The following is a 24,279-nucleotide window of genomic DNA, read 5'->3' on the forward strand; positions in this document are numbered from 1 at the left end:
TGGGCTAATGAAGACGGGCATACGCCATACAGTGTGCTATGAGGGAAATTTTTCCCTGTCAGCGGCATTATGGTCTACTCTTATATCGAAGTCCAACTGCCAAGGGATCTTTTACGTACACGCATATGTATACACGGGTCCCCGGTTTTTCGCTCCATCCGAAAGACTAGACAGCTGTCCTGGCCAAACCCTCTGTCCTGCACCACTGACAAGGAGAAACCACGCCGGAAAATCCCGATAAATTTTCTCGGCCAATGCGACCTCCAGCGAGAGCCAGCGTTTTACCCACTTAACCACAATCTGCTTAACAGAGTATTACAAAAGTCTTCTAATATCTCTGTAAAAGATGACTGCCTTCAACACGTGATACCACATCACGCGACGTCAATCATTGGCTCAGTGGCGCGTGCATTGTTTACATAAGACGTTTCTGAATCGGGCAGAAAGCTGCCCTTTACTCATTTTAATACCCATTTACACTAAATAGGAAATAATTATTACCTACAAATACGTCAAACGTCTTTATTTATTTTTCTAATACAATAAAAAAATGTTCTAGAATTTAATTTGTCGGAGGAAAAAAGTTAACATTTCTGGCTCATTAAATCACATCGATGTCATCCTTATCAGTGATTGTAGCGGCCTAGCGAATATTCACAGCTAATCAGTGTGAAATGAAATGAAATGAAATGGGGTTTAACGTCCTACTGTTCTGCTCCTAAACTGGGCTAATGAAGACGGGCATACGCCATACAGTGTGCTATGAGGGAATTTTGCCCGGACAGCGGCGCTACGGCCTACTCTTATATCGAATTCCAACTGCCAAGGGATCTTTTACGTGCACGCCAATGTGTACACGAGACCTCAGTTTTTCGTCCCATCCGAACGACTAGACAGCTGTCCTTGTCAGGCCCTCCGTCCTGCATCACTGACAAGGGGAAACCACGGCGGAAAATCTGGATGACTAATCAGTGTGAATTAGCCACTGTCGTTCCCCACTGGGACATATATAAGGATGATACATATACACAGTGCCAATGGGTATATACATCATACGCCGGCTTTGTTAAAGTTACAATTTCATATTTTTAAGTTATATTTTTAAAATTTATTAAAATAAAGCCTTAGAATAGATGGTATCTATAAACAGTCCTATACTTTTTTAAAGAATAATCCTATTAATCCTATAATTCACTATTGCCAGTTGAGAAATTGGCAAAAATATCATTTTCAACTTCAAACGTTTGAAGATAGCTATTCCATGGCGGGGGGGGGTTAGAAAAACAAGGGAGGTAACTGTGTTATTATTTCCGGTGTGAATGATTTTTAAGTGTGAGAATCATATCGTATAATACTGAGTTGACAACCTATTGAGACATAGAAATAATTATGTTTTGACTTTCTTAGAAAATATGAAATTCTCGCTTTATAAGCCAAAGTAGTTACAAACGCCGATACACTTAATAAAATACGTTGATTAGCTGTTTAAAATTTTTGTGTAATTAAATTTAGGTTGTTGTTGGAGCATTGTCAAATCATTACCATGACAACCTCGCTTAGTTACACCCCTGTTACATGTCATCAATAGCAAAATACGTTTAGTTGTTCGGATGGGACGAAAAACCGCCACAGAAAGAAATAAAACTACCTGATATAGCAGAACTGTGCCCATGGATACAGATCTACACTGCATCGCTTACACCCACGCCTTTGCTTACAGAGCGTTATCATTCGGATACGTTTTTTATGAATCCACGACTGGGAAGAAAAAGCCCGAGTCTATGCTCAAAACTGTACGGAGTTTACCGGGAGGACTCCAACTTTTCCTACATTTTACGTTTCCTTGTCAGTCACGGTGGTGCATCATTCATTAATAACAAGATTGTGAACGCCCAGCAGACTGACTAACCGGGGCGACGACAATATACGACCAAATTTCAATGTTGGCGTATCAAAAGATATTAAAGTGGACAACAATTAGTCCTCCGTTTCTTCCTGACGAAACATCTTCGTCTTTTGTCCTTCCCCTTGTTTTCTTTTTTTGTTATCAGTTGTGGGTTTCTGGTGGTCATTTAAATCGATGCTAAAAGTGGTATAATAGTGTGAGTCCTCCGTTTCTTCCTGTCTAAACATCTTCGTCTTTTGTCCTTCCCCTTGTATTTCTTTTTTTTGTTATCAGTTGTTGGTTTCTGGTGGTCATTTAAATCGATGCTAAAAGTGGTTTAATAGTGTGAGTCACCTCCAACTGAGATAATCCACGAATTACATCATCGAACACGATGTCCATCCCCTGTTATCACCCTGAGGTACATGTCGGAGATAAAGACAGCGAGACAACATATCCGCTCAATTTGGGACAACCCAACTCAACTCTAGATCATACTGTACACTGATCAACTGTGGATATCAGCTAGCCCGCTACAATCACTGCGAGGGGTGACATCAGTGCGGGTTAATTAACTCACAGTATTAACTTTTTTCCTTATACAAATTCAATTCTAGAACATTTTTTTGAAGCATTCAAAAAATAAATAAAGGTGTTTGAAGTATATCTGGATAAAAAATATTTCCTATTTAGTGTAAATGGGTATATAGAAGCCAATGATCGACGCAGTGTGATGTGATGTCAAATAAAGAAGGCATTTGAACTTGTAAAGGCAGAGAGAGAAAAAAATGGGTTTAACGTCCGCTCTACACAAACTTGGTCATTTTGGGCCAAACATGGTTCAATTTTATTCCTATAATTCGTTTGCGCGTAGGGGTCTTTAGCAGTGGGAGGAAACCGGAGGACCCGGAGAAAAGCCACAAGGTTGGACAGGCGATCCTCCTATCCTTGTCACGTACAACCAGCGAATGGAAACCATGCCAGTGACTCACTGACAGACCTTAAGATACAACCCGCACGCGCTACCCCCCCCCCCCGCCCCCCAAAGTTTGATATGTAGTATCCAAATCTATCTTCTTGTTATGGCATATGATTCGTATTATACTCCTACTTGCAGCCCGGTTGTACGTGACAAGGAGTAGGGTCGCCTGTCCAACCTCATGGATTTTCTCCGGTTTGGAAGAGAAGGAAAAATCGTCTTCAATAGCCCAGTTGGTGCAAAAAGGTTACACGTTAAACCCTATTTCATTTCTTTTCTACTCCTACTTGCACTGTAAAGAACATAAGACTAGTATCCATTTCTTCAAAAAGTTTGGAAATCGTGTTTTCCCCTGATCAAAAGAGACCAATCTTGCCCATTGAAGGTGCTCTCAGATCCCTTCAATAGCATACTTATTGTTAGTGACCTACTGGTGGTCCTGGCCTTTGCCGACATGACAAGGCTTGAGCATCTCTGTTCATTATTATTAAAGACTTATCTAATGATCAATTTAATCTAATGATATAGGCCTAGCCCTCCCAGTCCCACCATTGACCAACGTCGTGTTAGTGGCGCCAAGAATTGTCATCGCCTTTCCCGCCATGACAGGACTCAAACAACCAGGTCTAATATAATCCTTACCTCAAAAGCACTGGTGACACCAAGTCGATAAAATATAGGTATGTAAATGTGTGCTGCTGCGAAAATAGCGAAGAAATACGATACTCCAATCCACCAATACATCGTGGTATAGTTATACATCTCGGCTGGTGTCCCTAGCAACGTAATGGCCGACATGAAGCTGGCCAGTAGAGACAGGGCCACCGGAAATACCGACATATTGCCTCCAGCCAACAGGAAATCTTTGGTGGTATTCTTCTTCCGGTCTTTAATGGCGTAGAAAATACCAATTCCCGCCGAAACTAACAGCATGCAGACGAACAGGAAGTAGTCGATCCACGTGAACGTGTGCTTGCTTCCGGTTTGGTAACTGTAAAGTCGTTCGGCCATTTTGATGATGAATTAGGTCGCCTTATACGTGATGATTCCCAAACAGCAGATTGGTTTAGACCGTTGGTTTATTTTGGGAAAACCTGCAAAGATAATCCGAATCTATTTTAATAGTTTTAATGGCTTACAAAAGAAAAACAAAAAAATGTCAAGGAATTAACTTTGATTTAGTTTTTGTGTTCTTGATACTGATGTTAGAGTGATTAGGCATGTAACCGAACAAACGTGAAATGTATACAATCTTGTTCAAGTTCCAGCAGATCCATTTATTAAAACTAGTTTTTAGGAGAGTGTCAGATCTATTCTGGTATGCTGGTGTTATTGGCCTATACAGATCGAGTTGCCGAACTTATTTATTAACTTAATAGATCCGCCTTAGCTGGGTATAGCCTATTACTATTAGTGAATTTTTATATTGCTCAAACTGAAAATGAAATGAAATAGGGTTTTACGTCCAACTGTTCTGCTCTAACTGGGCTAATGAAGACGGGCATACGCCGAACAGTGTGCTATGAGGGAAATTTTGCCCGGACAGCGGCGCTACTCTTATATCGAATTCCAACAGCCAAGGAATCTTTTACGTGCACGCTGGACACAAACTAGGCCATTTCGGGACTAACATGGTTCAATTTATTTCATTAATTCGCTTGCGCGTAGGAGTCTATAGTAGTGGGAGGAAACCGGAGAACCCTGAGAAAACTCAGAGGTTTGAGATTTTTGACAAAAAATACAAAAAAATACAGAAATTAGAACTATTCTTGAACTATCTGGAACTGCCCGAAAATCACCTACATGTTCAAATTAGCGATAACTGACATTCACTTTTAAATCTGTTGTCGGTGATAAAACTTCTTATTTATATTAATTTAGTGTAAATTCACGCCCACAAGATAAAACATAATACGTCATTTTAAAGGTACTAACAATAACCCAAGCTCACGAGATAAAATATATTACGTCATTTTAAAGGTACTAATAATAACCCACGCTCGCGAGATAAAATATAATTCATTTTAAAGGCACTAACAATAACCCACGCTCACGTGATAAAATATAACACTTTTTTAAGGTACTAACAAAAACCCACGTTCACGTTATAAAATATAATACAGCATTTTAAAGACACTAACAATAACCCAAGCTCACATGATAAAATATAACACTTTTTTAAGGTACTAACAAAAACCCACGTTCACGTTATAAAATATAATACAGCATTTTAAAGACACTAACAATAACCCAAGCTCACGTGATAAAATATAACACTTTTTTAAGGTACTAACAAAAACCCAAGTTCACGTTATAAAATATAATACAGCATTTTAAAGGTACTAACAATAACCCACGCTCACGAGATAAAATATAACACATCATTTTAAAGGTACTAACAATAACCCACGCCCACGAGATAAAATATAACACATCATTTTAAAGGCACTAACAATAACCCACGCCCACGAGATAAAATATAACACATCATTTTAAAGGCACTAACAATAACCCACGCTCACGTTATAAAATATAATACAGCATTTTAAAGGTACTAATAATAACCCACGCTCACGAGATTAAATATAATACAGCATTTTAAAGGCACTAATGGACACTTTTTCCAATAATAAACACTTATCAAAAAATATGAACATGTATTTTGGGATAATTTATTCTCTAAACAAATTAAATTACAGAACATGAAATCACTTTAAAACTTCATAGTTATCGAAATGTCACATGACAGAATGTTGATTTCACGTGTTGGTCCATGTATAGAATTTACTGTTTCCATATTGTCTATTTTGTTTCGCGAATTTTGGTTTCTTTCCTACAAGAAGAATTCCTCTTAAATCCGCCTGCTGTATGTCACTGGTCTGTTTATAAGTACGTTTGGCAATTGATCGATGACACGTTTTTATACGCACACATTTGTATATTGACGTTGCCTATATCCATCCGTTCACATTTTGTTTGTGGACACTCTACGGGTCATAATCTGAAATATAGGTTATATCCCAAAGATCTCAATTCCTTGCGATATTGGCCCCTATGGACTAAGACTACGAATGTAGTGCGAGTTATATATAGACAATTTTTCCCTTAATTTTTTTCTCCCCTCTTCCTGCATTTTTTGGTTGACTTTTTGGTCTAGAATTGGAGAAAAGGGATCAAATTTGCAATTTCATAGCAGTTTTGGGTAATAGTGATGATATTACAGCGGAGGGATAGGGGGTGTAAAGTGTCTTTCTGCATTGCAATCATTGTGTCGGAAGTGAGATTTTCACCCCAGTCAACTTCAAATCCGCGTAGCAAAAAATCTAAATGGTCAACCCCCTACAAAATTATGATGAGGAGATTGCCAAATGTTGTCCTCATTGTGTCTATAAAGATTGGAACCAACGGAATGTTGAGCAAAAAGCTACGGCCTGTGATGTTACAGTCATTTAACATTGAAGTCAATGGGCAAATAATTGCTAGTCTGAGTCCCTATCGGACCGTAATTTCCTGAATTATCGCCCCTGGTTGAACAAACAAAAACGAGTTTTTAGCTTGTGAAACCTATTCAGGTCACAATTTTTACCCGATTTTAAACGCCGTTCAAATATATCACCATTACCCCATAATGACGGTTGAGTTCGAATTTCGTGAATTGGTTTGTGCCTTTGATCCTGTGTCACTGTCACTTATATCAGAGCATATATTAAATTTTAAATAAACATTGAGACGACTAATACCCTCCATATTAACTACAGTACTAAGAATATTATAAATATCTAAACCATCAAAACTTTGACGGCTATTATCCCCCATATCAAGAACATCACAATTTTTACGCGGTTATTATCTTCCATATCGAGTACATCACCGTAATCAGTATCCAAATGCTTATCACAAATATTCTCATCATTAGTATTTTCGACTGTGTTATATCTTGCTAAAAGAATTTTTTTTTGTACTTTCTGTGTATGCTTGCAATATATGTATATGATTGGAGTGTTTTGTCACATGCATTCATGGGCATGTGGATTTTGTTTTAAGAATCTATCCATTATTTTTGTCGCTTGTTCTTTGAGAAAACTATCCATTATTTGTATCTCTATGGTGCTATTTTTTAAGTTTGATAATAGCCTCAGACTGTTCATTACGTAAATACAAAGAAAAACTATGGGCGTAACGTCCCTCAGTTGTTCTTTCTATTTACAAAATCAACAGTCTTCGGCCATTATTCATCATTTACTCTTTCATACTACAGGTTGACCACTGCGCAGTTGCTACAGTCCTCTCCGGCCTATGGAAATGTTACTAATTATAACTTACATATATAAGTATTATTATACCTAGGTATGTATAGTATACTACAGATGTATATACCTTACATACTAGTCATATAACTGTTATCGGTGGCGGACGGTGCGGGGGGTTGGGGGGTGGATAGGGGGGAGAATGTTGAAAAATCAGGGTGTCAATCGGACGCATATCTGGACGCGAATATAACTTCCCGCCACCCCTATCATCCCAAACAAAAGAAAACTCAATAATAAATGAATTTTTATATTGTTATTTAGGAGGGGAGGTGGGTTCGATAGGCCGTAACCTGGATCCGCCATTGACTGTATGTAATACCTATATATGTGTACTATAGTACCATGTTAATACTATTATACCCAGACCCTGTATTCTACATTAACTATACATATAGCTTATATAAGTAGGTTATTTGTACCTATAAAAAAATATACATATAGCATTAACAGAGTGAAGATTATACTGATATACGGTGCAGTAGGCCTACAGCTCAACCGTATACATACTAAAAAAAAAAAAAAAATGAAATGGGGTTTAACGTCCTACTTCTTTTGCTCCTTTACTGGGCTAATGAAGACGGGCATATGCTATACATTATGCAAGAGTTAAATCTGCCTATTGCAGATCTTTCTTTAGGCCTGCAATGTTATCTAAACTATTAATTAAACATTAATTAACTTATCCAGACCATAATCAACTGTCGATGTCAACGCTAGCCTGCGATGTTTACTGGATTAGGATAATATTTGCTGCTCCAGTTTCATTCTTGATTTAATCATGAAATGGATAATCCAGACTATGTTTTTTATCGTACCGACTTTAGTAATGATGATCGAAGCTATGCCTAAAATTCAATCGCTAAAATCTCGGTTCGGAGTGGATTTATATGACTGAAATTTTCAGCAAACTCCCTTTACATTATCTAGTTTTTAACTATCATAGTGCGAACTGCCAGCTCTTTATCTAATCTCCCATAATGTATCTTTAATGATTTATATAACATTTGAGGCCAAACGAAATACCTGCAATGGGTAGATTTAGCACTTACATAATGCATCTGAAACTGTACCTATAGTACAAAGCATGGATGTTGGATGGAATATACATTTGAATACAAAACTAGAAAAATAAATAGATTGTGGGTTTGTATGCATCCATCACACTGGGTTATCGAACTTGTCCCAGATTTCAGACAGAATAGACATGGTGTGCCAACTATAAGGTCGTGTTTACCAAACGTCGCTCTGGCTTAAAGAGGTATCGGCGAATTGGAGATCTTTCCGTCAAAAGACATATCTTGAATTTGGAGATCTTTCTGTCAGAAGAAAATTCTTGATTCCGAGATCTTTCCGTTGCATTTGACCTATTAAAAGATAGGTTGCCAGGCAACGAAACATACGCTCACAACAGCTATATCGTCCGGGCAGTCAACAAGAGTTGTCGCATAATTTTACTTTTTTGGGTAATGAAACATTTATAATACATTAAAATCTGATTAAGAGTAACAACTCATTAAGTAATTATCAGAAAACCATTAGAATTTGTTTGGCTTTTATAAAGTTCTGACCCATGCTAACGCTTAGTATACAAAACTTTTAATATCATGGATTTAGCTGTTCAAGTCATAAAGATTCATTGATAATCAATATACTTGTTCGTCTCAAGACTTTAAACTCTGTGTATCAATCTGAAGTCAATCGGATGATAACTTTAGCCTCTAGAGCGTCAACAAGATTTTTCAAAGTGATCAAGGGCCATAACTCTGGCAGTAATTATCGGAAAAAATCAATAGGCTTCTTCGTCTCATGACCTTAAACACTGTGTATAAATTTAAAGTCAATCGGATATTAACTTTAGCCTATAAAGCGTCCACAAGCAATTGTGGACGCCGGACGGACGGACGGGGGCGACAACAATATACGACCACATTTCAATGTGGGCATATAAAAATAATTGTCTAGCCCCAGAGAATAGAAGCGTGGCTCCTCATAAAAAATAAGAAATCCTTGGCCGGCATGCGCTGTCTACAATTAGCGCCGTTTGGGCTAAACCTATTTGTTAAGGTTAGCTAAAATTTTGTCAAGGTCGCTGAGATGTAAGTAAGGTTAGGGCACGTGATTGTAGTTTAGGGTTAGGGTAAGCATTGGGGCTAGATCCAGGATAGGGTTAGGGTTGGGATTACATAATATGTTTACATCTCGTGATCTATGACGAAAAATTGACCTGGCCTTATCATCTAGCACTAACCGTCTAAAAGATTTAGATTATAATGTCTGTTATTTAGTCAAGTGGTGCGGGTTCGATCCCAAATTTTTCTCCGGTCCCTCGGGGTTTCTCCTACTGTTAAAAATCCCTACTCGCAAACGAATAATTGAAATAAAATTGTACATCGAGTCAATTGGTGTGGTGTCGATTCCCCAGTTGTACGTAACAAGGAGTACTGTCTAACCTCGTAGGAATTCTCCGGTTCCTCCGGTTTTCTCCCACTGTTAAAAACCCCTACTCGCAAACGAATAATTGATATAAAATTGTACATTGAGTCAACCGGCGTGATTGTACGTGACAAGGAGTAGGGTCGCCTGTCTAACCTCATAGGTTCCTCCGGTTTTCTGATTTCTCCCACTGTTAAAAACACCTACTCGCAAACCAATAATTGAAATAAAATTGTACAATGTTAGTCTCGAAATGACCTAGTTTGTGCCGAGGGGACTCTAAACCTTCTCTTTCTGTACATCAATAATTAGTGCAGGGGACTGCACCACACATAATTTACAGAAAAACAAATATATGGATGTTTTATAACATATAAGATTCTCCTGTGGCCTATTAACGAATATAGAACCTGATATAACCCTTTTTTTTTTTATCTTTATCTGTATTCAGAGCAGTGGAAATCACTCAAGTGTAAATAAGATGGTATTAAAAATTAGTGACAACAATTTATCGCCAAGTTATCAAGTTTGGAGAGAGAGAGAGATGGGGTTTAACGTCCACTCGACACAAACTAGGTCATTTCGGGACTAACATATGGTTCAATTTTATTTCAATAATTTGCTTTCGCGTAGGGGTCTTTAGCAGTGGGAGGAAATCAAAGGACCCGGAGAAACCCCACGAGGTTGGACAGACGACCCTACTCCTTGTCACGTACAATCGGGGATCCGAAACCACGCCAGTTGACTCAATGACAGGCCTTATGATACAGCGCGCACGTGCTAACCGTTCGGCCACCCACGCACTCCTTCCCAGTGTTTGGAATTAAACTTTATGCAGATTATTTTGTACACGTAGATATGTGTAAGAATTAACCATAGAAATAGATACATACATATTTTGCGATTACCAGGAGCGGAACCAGGGGGGGGGGGGGGAGGAGAACAAAAATACTTAAAAATGGTAGTGATCCCCGTCGTAATTTACTCCGAAATGAGCCGGTTGGTGCCTTGGTTGATTGCCCGTCAGTCCGCTCACCGAGGGCCGGGCTTCGCAGTCCCAAGTGGGGGCAGCACGCCCCCCCCCCCCTTTTCTGAAAATCCTGAATCCTCCCCTGATTACCTTACTCGGGAAAGGCTAGTTTTGTCTAAATGACAAACACCGATGTGAATAGAAGTGGGACATTTATTAAAATGGCAAAAATAGAATAATACTCATATAAACAACTAAATTACTGAGGGGTGAGCTTTCAAGGAATCAAGTATTTGTGACGTGGCTTCGATCCCAGGCTTACAAGTGCGTAGGTATATATGATCACATGCCTAATATCGTCGGGATTTTCCGGGTCCTTCGATTTCCTCACAATGCCAACGACCATCCCCCCTCTCTCTCTCTTCTCTCTCTCTCTCTCTCTCTCTCTCTCCAGGCCACCAGCTGAGTCCCGCAAAGGAATATAATGTTACCATGGAGAGAATATAAGCCTATAATATGGCACATGTTTGTATGTGGCTGTCGACGTTGAGAAGAAAAAATTCAATCATATAATTCTCACCAGTCCTGGTTTAAAAAACAAACCAAAAGTAGGGTAACACGCGACACAATAAACTAGTTATTTACTGAACGACATACTTGCTGATATATGATTCGCATGTCAGGATTGTAGGCAAATGTCTATCGTTTTAATGTAAATTTTACGAATGAGAGAGAGAGAGGGGGGGGGGGGTAACGTCCTCTCGACACAGACTAGGTCATTTCGGGACACATGGTTCAAATTTATTTCAATAATTAGCTTGCGCGTAGGGGTCTTTAGCAGTGGGAGGAAACCGGAGGACCCGGAGAAAACCCACGGGGTTGGACAGGCGACCCTACTACCCTGTCATGTTCATCCTAGGAATCGAAATCCCGCCAGTTGACTTAATTACAGACCTTATGATTCAGCGCGCACGTGCTAACCATTTGGCCATCTATCCCCACCCCGATTACGAATACGGTCATTATACAAACCAATGTACGGGGGCCGTGTTTCCGCCTACCATCGACATCGTATTCCAACTGTTAAAGCCTATTCTACGTGCAGCCCGGGCTAAATCTATTTATTAAGGCCAGCTCAAGTTTCGTCAAGGTCGCTGAGATGTAAATAAGATTAGGGCACGTGATTGTTGGCGAGATTGTAGGTTAGGGTAAATGTTAGGGCTAGGTTCAGGGTTAGAGTTGAGTTTAGCGCTAGCCTTGTTTACATCTCGTGACCATTAACCAAACTTAAAGTTGGCCTTATCAAATAGGCTAGATCCATTGGATGCGCCGATTTTTTCCAGGGGAGACAGCTATATCCCTCTTGCCACCCCGCTAGCTACGGGCCTGATCTACCGTTACTATGTTAACTCAGCTACCATATTATTGGATCAGGAACAAGCCACTAACCGCTACCCATCTTCTTGTTCTTGGGGTGACGCTCTTCGGAAAAGGCCTAAGGCTACGTCAATTCAAGTCCGATCAACATGAAAATTGGCATGCTTCTTCTTTGAACAATTGGGGAGTTGGATGGCTGAATGGTTAGCACGTGCGCGCTGTATCATAAAGCCTGTCATTGAGTCAGCTGGCGTGGTTTCGGATCCCCCGGTTGTACGTGACAAGGAGTAGGGTCGCCTGTCCAACCTCGTGGGTTTTCTCCGGGTCCTCCGGTTTTCTACCACTGCTAAAGACCCCTACACGCAAGCGAATTATTGAAATAAAATTAAACCATATTTTAGTCCCGAAATGACCTAGTTTGTGTCGAGTGGACGTTAAACCCCATTTCTCTCTCTCTCTCTCTCTTTGAACAATTCTGCACCGATTTTCTACCAACAACATGATCAGGTCCTGGCCCATAGTACGATAAATACAACCTTGAGGGTATGTCTTTCCTTGCGCGTGGGGGATCACATGGCTAAGTGGGTAAGACGCTGGCTCGCTAGCCTGGAGGTCGGGTGTTCGATCCCTGCATTGGCCGATGATACAGTTGTCTAGTCCTTCGGATGAGACGAAAAACCGAGGTCCCGTGTACACATTGGAATGCACGTAAAAGATCCCGTGGCAGTTGGAATTCGATATAAGAGTAGGCGATAGTGCCGCTGTCCGGGCAAAATTTCCCTCATAGCACACTGTATGGCGTATGCCCGTCTTCATTAGCCAGCATAGGAGCAGAACAGTAGGACGTTAAACCCCATTTCATTTCATTTTCCTAATTGCGCGTGGGTCTGCTATCAAATCGTATTATATTTCGCCTTCTACTTTGAACTATAAAAACACAAATTTATATGGAAACCAATCTCTGATTTTATTTCACACTACGTTTTAACGAGTTCCTCTCGTTGTTCTCAAGCAAGTAATCAAATTATATACAAGGTACTAATCAGAAACTACTTTGAACCAGTGTTATGTTTGTTACATGTTTATTTGTTGTACTGTATTAATGTAATTTATGTATTTGTATATTTCTACCCGTGGGCTTTTTTATGCATTAAAATGTATCATATCTTATCTTATCTATGGTAGTATGCCTGTCTAATGAGTTTAACATAAACTATTTCATAACGTCTTCAACAAGTTCAGATAAAATCTGTTTGTGTGTTAAAACTTATTAACATGTAGATTTAATAAACTTATAAAACATGAAGAACTCAGCATGAGGTGAACTGTAACGGTTTAATATAGGTTATGTTCCCTTCTTACTTTTAACTCAATATTAATAGCATGTTTAAAGATGTATTCCCTCAAAGGCAATTAGGTCATTTATTACTTTTAACTCAGAATTTATGCCTTGTTTAAAGATGTATACACTTAAAGGTAATTAGGTCATCCGTTATTTTTTACTCAATACTTCTACTATTATTGTTACTACTACTACTGCTGCTGCAGCTACTACTACTACTACTACTGCTACTACTACTACTACTGCTGCTGCTGCTACTACTACAACAACAACTACTACTACTGCTACTACTACTACTGCTACTACTACTACTACTAGTACTACTACTACTGCTACTACTACTACTACTACTACTACTACTGCTACAACTACTACTGCTACTGCTACTGCTGCTACTACTACTACTACTACTACTACTACTGCTACTACTACTACTGCTACTACTGCTACTACTACTACTACTACTACTGTTACTACTAAGCCGCTGGCTCGTTAGCCTGGAGGTCAGGTGTTCGATTCCTGCATTGGCCGAGAAAGTTCATCCAGATTTTCCGGCGTGGTTCCCCCTTGTCAGTGATGCAGGACGGAGGGCCTGTCAGAGGACAGCGGTCTAGCCGTTCGGATGGGACGAAAACCCTTGGCAATTGGAATTCGATATAAGAGTAGGCCGCAGTGCCGCTGTCCGGGCAAAATTTCCTTCATAGCACACTGTATGGCCTATACCCGTCTTCATTAGCCCAGTTCGGAGCAGAACAGTAGGACATTAAACTCCATTTCATTTCATTTTATTTCATTTCACATGAACCAGATTAATTAATGAAACGCTGTTATTTGTATTATGAGATTTCATTGGCTGGCACATTATGATCACATGTCATTCAGATGTTAAAACACTTAAAACAAACATTATGTTTGCCCCTCCCACCACAACCCATAGATCTAGTTCTTGTGGCAGATTAACAAACGGGTCCAACAGGTGCGTGCCTATAAGACCCGGGACATAAGGGTCACCCAAGGGACAGGCAGGTAATATCCGACTCAACCATAAATGCTAACAAACTAGCCTCAATCAATCGAGTACAGCGAATTTAGTCTGGACAAAATAGTGCTAAATTTGAATACACCCCTGTGGTAAAATGAGATTCGGGCTTGACAAATTCGACCTTCTTGCCGAGAAGCCAATGCCCTTCGGTTTGTCTCTTACCCCTTCCCGTTTGTTTTTTTTTTTTTTGTTTTGTTTTTTTTCTGGGGGGGGGGGGTAAGAATAAAAGCTTTTATATCTTAAAATATTATCGTCTGCTCTGCTGTATGACCTATTTAAAATGTCGCCCTACTAAGAAATAATAAAGTCATTTTACTTGATATTGAAAAGAAAGTTGTCATGCGTGGATCTGCATAAATAAGTGTAATACGTACAAGATATTAGCCTATTTGATCTTTACAATCTGTATATACTAATGTATATATTATTAGGGTATATACAGGTACAGAATAATATAAAAGTCTATACTGAATGCATTCTTGAATAAAGAGTAAGCAGCGGGCACCTTGCAACCCCCATGGTATAACGTCACAATCATCTTTCATGGGAACCTCGCGCGACCTCAACAGTAAGTGCCTAAGGACCGCATTACACGCAAACAAAACGTGGGAACACAAATTACACAGAATAACGTTATTCATCTTTCACGCACTCTTTCACGAGAGAGAGAGAGGGGGGGGGGGGGAGAGAGGGGGGGAGGGGGTTAACGTCCACTCGACTCAAACTAAGTCATTTCGGGACTAACACACGGTTCAATTTTATTTCAATAATTCGCCTCCGCGTAGGAGTCTTTAGCAGTGGGAGGAAACCGGAGGACCCAGAGAAAACCCACGAGGTTGGACAGGCGACCCTACTCCTTGTCAATTGCAACCGAAAACTACAAAAATTACATTGTAGCGCCAATAACACTATTCATCTTTCACGGGTTGTGCTGATTGTTACATTTAATGAAAATAGGTTGCCAAGCAAAAATACGCTTACGTCGTCCGGTCCGTCCAAAATATTAGCCAAAATGTGATTATTTCTATAAATAAACATCAATATCTTTATATTGGAACGTCGACAAGAGTCTACAACATAAACAAGGGTATAAACTAAATGGGTAAGACGCTAGCTCGTTAGCCTGGAGGTCGGGATTTCGATCCCTGCATTGGCCGAGAAAGTTTATCAGCCCAGTTCGGTGCAGAACAGTAGGACGTTAAACCCCACTTCATTTCATTTCATTTTATTTATATTTGTGTACCTGTATCTTTATTTCGTTTCTTTTTTTATGCTTCCGATGGCCTCTACTTCATGAAGATCTGACCAGTTGATATTTCTAGTGGGTTACCCACAGTTCCGTCAACTCACGCCAAAAACCCGAGGTGACAGAACGTTTCATTGGCTAATCCCTCACATTATCCAGAACGCGGGTTATATAACAACTCTTCCAGATCCTAGTGTAGTAAAGACAAGTAAAACAAAATTTTAAACTATAAAAAACGAAACAAAATAGGATCTGTGTTTTAATCAGATTCTATGTAATTGTATGCGGCTCCCCGCTGGTGTTGCCATGCAATAAAACTTATCTTATCTTATCTACGACATTGTTATAAAGTTGTAGGATTTTTTTTTGTTACAATCGAAAGAAATAATATACATTTCACATGGGTCATATAATGGCGGTTACCGCTAGGGCGCTCACAAGGGTCAAGCCTGACGTCTATGCCACTAGGACTATCTAAATCGCACTTATGGGCCGGTCACACAGGCTTCCGCGAGTTGATCACGTGTAATTTTGCTATAAATTTTGCAAATTTTTTCTACACGCGGTGAAAATCAACCAATTTGTCTCAGACATGCTGGACACGCGAATGACAAGTGGACCACACGCGCGCGTGTGCATCGCGTGTCCACCACGAGTCCTCCGTGTGTGAGCGCTTGTGGTCAGAAAATGGGGTCACACGCAGCGCGTGTGTATCACTTGTGCTCCACATGTGCTCCGCGTGTGAATCACGTGCCGATCACTTGTGCTCCGCTTGCCGCCCGCGTGTATAAAAGCCGCCGCGTCCGGTGTTCTGGATCAGTATCGATCAATATTCCGTAGAGTAAAGATCAAAATCATGGCACCGAAATCAAAGAAGGGCAACTCCACGCCCAAGAAGATGAAGAGGCAAGCAAGGCCCAGGCCGAAGGCAAAAGTCTCGGAGCCTGAAACTGCTACCGAGGAGGTGGAGAGCAGCACCCCCGAGCCCCCCCAGGGCAGCAAGAACAGGCAGTCCAAGAAGATGGGCATAAAGGTGACGGCTCGTGTACATGCTGCTGCTGCCGCTGCTGGTGTCCCTGGTTCCAATGGCAGTGGATGGTGTTGTGTGGGACACGCCAGCCATACTGCATCTCCCTGTATTTCGAGCCTGATGCAAGGTGCCTCAAGGTGATGGCCACCTTTAAGCCTGGGTCCAAGGGAGCTCGCCAATTGGTTGTCTCCTTCGTCAGTGTTGGTGTCAGCCTTTCCACCAGTTCATCATACATCACCGGAGGCATTCTCATAAAGTTCTTGAAGGCACGGGGGTCCTCGTTCCTCAGCTCCACCATCAGCCTGTCATACAGCCCCAGCTGTGGCCTGCGGTTGATCCATTGGCGCACCCATATGGCTCTGACTCTTCTTTGTCTTCTCCTCACTCTTCTTCTGACATCCAGGGCTTGCTGAACCTGAAGTAGCTGGTTCTGATGTTGCTGGAACAGCATAACCAAAGCATTACGATGCGCCGGATCCATGTTGCCTCTTCAACGTCTTGATCACAACTGATGAAAAATGGCCCACACGCGATCTTTTTATAGCAGAAATAACTAGTGGTACAAACGAGATTGGGTCGTGGACGACACGCGAATCAGTCGTGGTTCAATCGCGATTCAACGCGAAAACACGCGAATGGCCCGCGGATGACTCGTGACACAATCCCTGAGGAAGCCTTTTACACGTGGAGCACACGCTATCACAGGTGGTAGGAACGCTGTAGACACGCGGATCACAAGTGGATGACAAGTGCTACACACGCAGTCACACGAAGAAATTTTGCGTTTGCCCGCGAGTGACCACTTGTCGTCCACTTGTGATCCGCGAGTGTACCACGTGTTATCGCGTTTGGCCCGCGTTTGTACAGCGTTTACACCACGTGTGCGACACGCGGTGGCCGTTGCGCCTAATTTTTGTGCTGCTCAAAAATAAAATCGGACTCCGTGCGCGTGTAAAATTTTTCGCGCGTGTGCGCACTTGTTATTCGCGAGTCCACCACGTTTCATTCACGTGTCATTCACTTGTGACCGCGCTTACTTCGCGTTTGACAGTTCTTCCTCGCGATACACTCGTGATCAACTCGCGGAAGCCTGTGTGACCGGCCCTTTAGGTATTTGTATCCCTTCTTAAATACGTAATACATCATGTCATGTACTTTGAACTCCTGGGAAAGGTGCCCAAGCGAGGAGCTGCGCTGAGAATAAACCCCAATTATCTATATGAACGTTACACAACTTTTTGATTTAATCAAAATAATATAGCCCTTTAAAAAAAATTTTATTGTTTTATTCTATCAAATGCATCAATAAGGAACTATGTGCAAAGTTTTGTGTTTCTGGATCAAAGATATTTCTCATAAACAGTGATTGAAAGTAAATTCTTGGATTAAGACTACAATGTTTTGTGAACTTAGGGCCCGGTGTGAATTCTCATGTCAAAAAGAAATATCACTAGGTGTCAGTCTATTTATTTATTTTATTTTTCCGGGGGGGGGGGGTAGCGCGTGTGCGTTGTATCATAAGGTCTGTCAATGAGTCAACTGGCGTAGATTCGATTCCCCGGTTGTACGTGACAAGGAGTAGGGTCGTCTTTCCAGCCTCGTGGGATTTCTCTTGGTCCTCTTGTTTCCTTCCACTGCTAAAGACCCCTACGCGCAAGCGAATTATTGAAATAAAATTGAACCATATGTTAGTCCCGATATGACCTAGTTTGTGTTGAGTGGACGTTAAACCCCATTTTGATGAGAGAAAAAGTAATGATGTCATGAATGACCAGCCTCTTGAAGATAAAAAAAACCCTGCTTAAATTAAAACTAGGTTTATTTCCAATGGAGTCCTTGGAGGAGGATCGGGCCATGTCATCATAAAAGCTGAAGAGTGAATATGACAATAAATAGTGAAATGTGTGTACACCATAAGGGATGTGAAGTACAAAGAGGTATGAAAGACATTAGAGTATACATATATAAACAAACTAAGACACGTGTTTGTTTTGTTAGCAAGTTTTGTTTAACATTTTTCTTTAAAGTGACAATGTTCTCTATTGATTTAAGTTGGTTTGGGAGTTCATTTAAGGCCTGAATCATTGAATAGTAAACAGCTGAATATTGGGTATTATTTTTACATTTTGGTACAACATAATAATTATAAATACTTGATCTAGTACTATATAGATGAGCATCCCTGACTAAGCGAAAATTGGCTTTCATGTACACCGGAGACCCACTATGAAAACTTTTGTGAACATGGTTCAATTTCAGTTGTTTGACTCTATTTTCTAGATTTAAACTATTTAGATCTTTATACAAAATTTGAAGTAACTGAATCGCTGGAGTCGTGTATGAATCGGGTATTTTTTTGTTGAATAATATGCGGTTTGTTCTTCCGCTTCTTGTTTAAGTCTGAGAACCGAGTTGAGCATGCGTAGTCTAAGTGGAATTGACTAAGAGCATTGTTTAATAATTTCCTAGTAGACTTTGTTAAAGACTTGTTATATCTAAGTTACTAAGTACAAATTTCCATCTGGTATTGACCGTTTTGATAATGATCAATATATAGACCCAAATATTGTACACTATCTGTTACTTGAATGACATGATCATTACACATTATTTCAAAACTACTGGTTTTCTTTAGTTTTCTGCTTGGACCAAATAACATACATTCAGTTTTACCTAAACGAAGGGATAATTTATTGTCTTCGAACCAATCTGAACAAGCCTTTATGGCTTCACTAAGTTTTACAGATTCCATGTCAGGAGTTGAATGAGAAAACAGGATGGCACTGTCGTCAGCACAAGTGGCAGGTATGCTAATAATCATGTCATTCACATAACAGGGGAACAACAAAGGGCCCGGGATGTTGCCCTGTGGAACACCACGAGAAATTCCAAGGGGTCTGAGAAAGTCAATGATACCCATCATATCGTATGATTAAGCAGATGATAGTTGGAACTGAATAACCATAGCTATCGAAATGGGAAGCCACGGTGGATCATTGAGTAATACAGTGTTTGGTCTTGATGCCATTCCCCGATTGTACGTGACAATAGGGTTGCCTGTCCAGCCTCGTGGGGTTTGTCCGCTTTCCTCCCACAGCTAGCGAATTATTGTAATAATTGAAATAGAATCTCTCTCTATCTCCCCCTCTCTCTCTCTCCCTCTCTCTCTCTCTCTCTCTCTCTCTCTCTCCCTCTCATCTTGATATTGGTCGAGAAAGTTACTCAGGATTTTCATACTGGGGTCTCCTTGTCAGGGTCTCCAATCCTGGGGTCTCCTTGTCAATGGAGGACCCTGACAAGGAAGAGCGCCTAGTCCTTCTGTTGAGACGTAAATTCAAGGTCTCGTTTAGAAGGTTCACGTAGTTGGAAACGCCGCTGTACGGGTCACCCTTACCTGAACATAATGATCATGGTACTCGTTGGCAAGATAAACTTTAAAGGGACATTATGGGATATGAGAAAAAGAGCTGACAGTTTTCGATATAACGGTTAAAACATAGATAACGTAAAGAGAGAGAGAGAGATGGGGTTTAACGTCCACTCGACACAAACTAGGTCATTTCGGGACTAACATATGGTTTAATTTTTATTTACATAATTCGCTTGCGCGCAGGGGTCTTTAGCAGTGGGAGGAAACCGGAGGCCCCGGAGAAAACCCACGAGGTTGGACAGGCGACCCTACTCCTTGCCACGTACAACCGGGGATTCGAAACCACGCCAGTCGACTCAATGACAGACTTTATGATACAGCGCGCGCACGCTAACCATTCAGCCATCCAACCCCCCCTAACGTAAAGAGAACATGCTGAAAATTTCAGTCATATCGCTCCACTCTAAACCGATATATAAGCGATTGAATTTTAGGCCTAGCCTCGATCATCATTACTAAAGTCGGTACGATAAAAAGCAAAGCCTAGATTATCCATTTTGACGTTGACAGAATGTATTCAAATCCAGTTAATATCGCAGGCTAGCGATGACATCGAGAGTTGATTATGGTCTAGATAAGTTAATTAATGTCTAATTAATAATTTAGAAAACATTTCAGGCCTAAAGAAAGACCTGCAATAGGTAGATTTAGCTCTTGCATAATGTATGTTTAAATCGATCCACACCTGCGCAATATATTTTATTATCACAGTTTAAAGGGGCAATGAATCGATGTAAGCCATGCAGCACAATGATTTGTTGTCATCAATCGGTTTAGAAATGTTGCCTGTTAAAGGGGCTAAATCTCTAATATTTTGCACCTAGAAATCGACACAAAATGAAATGAAATGGGGTTTAACGTCCTACTGTTCTGCTCCTAACCTGGGCTAATGAAGACGGGCATATGTCATGCAGTGTGCTATGAGGGAAATTTTTCCCGGGCAGCGGCGCTACGACCTACTCTTATATCGAATTCCAACTGCCAAGGGATCTTTTACGTGCACGCCAATGTGTACACGGGACCTCGGTTTTTCGTCCCATCCGAACGACTAGACAGCTGTCCTTTTCAGGCCCTCCGAAATCGACACAAATGAGTAGCAACGCATATAATACTGTAATATGAATGTATATAATCTGTTTTTACTTTAATTTCTAATCAATTATGTTCGACGAAATACGCCAGAAGTCTCAATCGAATGGCAATCTCTAGCGTCTGGTTATTTCAGTCTACACAGATAGTATTTATTGCGCATGCTCTCCAGATAGGTATATGTCGTCACCGTTTGACATGACTTGTGGAATATGTCTAGCCTCGTTTTTCGAGTCCATTATTACAAATAGCGCTTAAACGCATTATGGTACACGATTCGTGTACCAATGGTAAAATGTTTATTTTGTCTTAAATATTGGATATCAGACGCCCATCTTTTCCTGGTAAGAGCACAACATCAATATTGATTTAAATTGACAAACAATTCGTGTTTTTAATTTTGAAAATTTTAGATGATATTGAGTTAGAGACTTAGCTACTTTAAGCTTAAAGGGACAATAACACTCTTGCTGGCATGACAGTGACAGCCCCAGAAAATAAAAAAATAGCCTTATCCTAAGTACTAGATGTGTTAGTGTCCTACCTGTTGTGTAAATTATCCATTAAATCCTATTTTACTTGTCCAAAGGGTTCAAAAATATTTTTAAATCCAAGTCACATTTGAAAAGCTTTACGTCAGGTTTTTCAAACCATTTAGTTGAATTTTTCCAATTTTTTAAATTAGGTGTGTTAAGATGAAATTTGTATCATCAATTAATTGGAATATTGTAAAATAGTACAATTTGTTGACCAGAATAAAGATTGGGACATATTATTCAGTTACAACAAGAGTGGTATTGAGCCTTTAAGCAATTGAAATATATATATATTTAACAATGCCTATTGATAAAATGTAACTATTACTTTTTACAACCCTGTCAAGCTTTTGTTGAGGGATTTTATGTGTTGCACCTATATCACCCCGCACTATCCAACAAGTACACAATATTACGTTATATTGTATAATACAACACGTACTGGATTAAACATACATTATGCAAGCGCTAAATCTGCCTATTGCAGGTCTTTGTTTTGACCTGAAGTGTTATCTAAATTATTAATTAGACATTAATTAACTTAGTCAGACCATAATCAACTCTCCGGCCGTGTCATGGGATTTCTCCGATATTAAATAGATTAGAACGGTTCAGTCATATTTTAATTTAATTTAAAAATGGAATAATGTATCTTTAAGGCTCTGCTAGCCCTAAGCCACATTTCGATATGTGGCCTGAAAACTCAGTAATTTGGGTTCACCGATAAAAGGAAGAAAGTTAAATTTAAGAACAGAAAATTTATTACAAAAAATTCAGGACTTTTTTTGTGTGTGGCCTGGAATTTGGGCTGGCCTTTGGGCACGTGCCTTATTTGTCCTGAATGGTGATGTCTCTTGTTCAAAGCAACAAGGGAATAGCGGTGACCCACTTTTACCAGGGCTGTCTAGGGTTCGATTCCGATGTTGGTCGAGAAAATTCCCCGAGGCCTTCCAGCATGGTTTCGCCTTTTCAGTGGTGCAGAACGGGAGGACGGGGAAGGGTCCATCTAGTATATAGTCGTTCCGGTAGAACGAAAAACTGGACCCCCATGTACACGTTGACGTGCAGGCAAAAGAACCACTAACAGTTCGAAATCATAGCGCTGCTGTCCGGGCAAAATTTCCTTCATAGTATAATGTATGACCCATGCCCATCTTTATTAGCCCAGTCGGTCCAGAAAAGTATGATTTTAACCCCATTTGATTTGATTTGATTTCAAGGCTATAAGGAATGGACACCAATTGAGTATGCGTGTTGTTACGATGTGCACTTATAAACTCTCGGATAAAATAAAATTAATTTTTGATTTTCAAATTAAGTCCACACAAAAGTTATTGCAAAGATTAATTTGAATAAAAATTCTACAAAAACTTACCTCAATTCGTTTGCTTTTTTCTCCGTAATTTGTTTTCTTTGAGTTTTGAATTCGACAACAGAAGTTCACGCGTGTGTGTTTGTGTGTGTGTTGACTCTCTTTCTTGATAACACCACAAATAAACTTACAACTTCTCGCAGTCAGTTGCCGCAAATATTTTAACCCTGTGAAACTCGACACCCCATAACTGTTCGCGTTTTCAGTCTATTAACAGTCGGTTATAGCTGCTGTCAGTGCCCTTGCTGCGGTGCTTTATGGGACACAATTTAAAGATGCGCGCTTATGCAAAAATGAAATGAAAAGGGGTTTAACCGGGATAATGGAATAAAAGGAAATGGGGTTTAAAGTCCTACTTTTCTGCTCCGACTGGGCTTATGAAGACGGTCATACGCCATACAGCGTGCTATGAGGGAAATTTTGCCCTGAAGCGGCACTCATGGCCTCGATCTTATATCGAATTCTAACTGTGCCAAGGGATCTTTTACGTGCATGCCAATGTATACACGGGAACTCGGTTTTTCGCACCCTCCGAACGACTAGACAACTGTCCTTGTCAGGCCCCCCGTCCTGCACCACTGGTAAGAGGAAACCACGTGGGAACCGGGCTAATGAAGACGGATATACACCATGCAATGTGCTATTATATTGCGGACAATTTTGCGCCGTTTTTGGGTTGTTTTTTTTTTTTTTTTTTGCACAATGATGTAATGGCCGCCAGTTATACAATAGGGACCATAATTTTATGGTGAAACCAGGAGCCAAACCCGCGGGTACTGACTCAAAACCACGTGCGATTCAGTCCCTATAGGTCCTTAAAATTAGCGTCGTGTAGGGCCATCCTGCACTTTATGTGTTTATTTAGCGGTCCTTACGGGTCCCTATATACCGTCTCAGAAAGAAAAGGGTTTACAAATTGAAATTATACGAATTACAATAATTTTCGCGCCTTGCTACCTTTGCTTTTTGATATATTTCAACTTCTGGCTTCCTGTTTATTCCTCTCTCCCCCCCCCCCTCTCTCTCTCTCTCTCTCTCGCTAGTTATTTCTCTCTCAGAATTGCCGTACATACCGTATTAAACAAGAGAATTCGAGTTGGCTTCACGGTGACCCCTTCTACTTTAACCCTGAAACTGTTTTTATTATAAACATTGCAATTTATCAAGGGGTCAACATTGGGTCTGTCTGTGAACTTTGACCAGTTAAGACATCAGAAACCGCGGCCCAATTAAATGAA

The 24,279-nt window shown here is 40.3% G+C and overlaps 1 protein-coding gene across 2 annotated transcripts in view; it reads right to left on the minus strand.

The window, feature by feature from the left end:
- Positions 1-23,267, minus strand: part of LOC126810070 (sodium-coupled monocarboxylate transporter 1) — a 40,164-nt gene extending 16,897 nt beyond the window's left edge. The window contains exons 1-2 of one of the 2 annotated variants that reach the window (XM_050535027.2): positions 23,045-23,267; positions 3,507-3,958 (exon numbers count right to left, since the gene is read on the minus strand). In XM_050535027.2, the coding sequence (XP_050390984.1) occupies positions 3,507-3,875 (369 nt within the window). In that variant the 5' untranslated portion in view covers positions 3,876-3,958; positions 23,045-23,267. The remainder of the gene's footprint in view (positions 1-3,506; positions 3,959-23,044) is intronic. The other variant, XM_050535026.2, reaches the window with a different exon arrangement.
- Between the last annotated feature and the right edge of the window lie 1,012 nt (positions 23,268-24,279).

This window comes from Patella vulgata, chromosome 2, assembly GCF_932274485.2.
Source record: "Patella vulgata chromosome 2, xgPatVulg1.2, whole genome shotgun sequence".
NCBI lineage: Eukaryota > Metazoa > Mollusca > Gastropoda > Patellidae > Patella > Patella vulgata.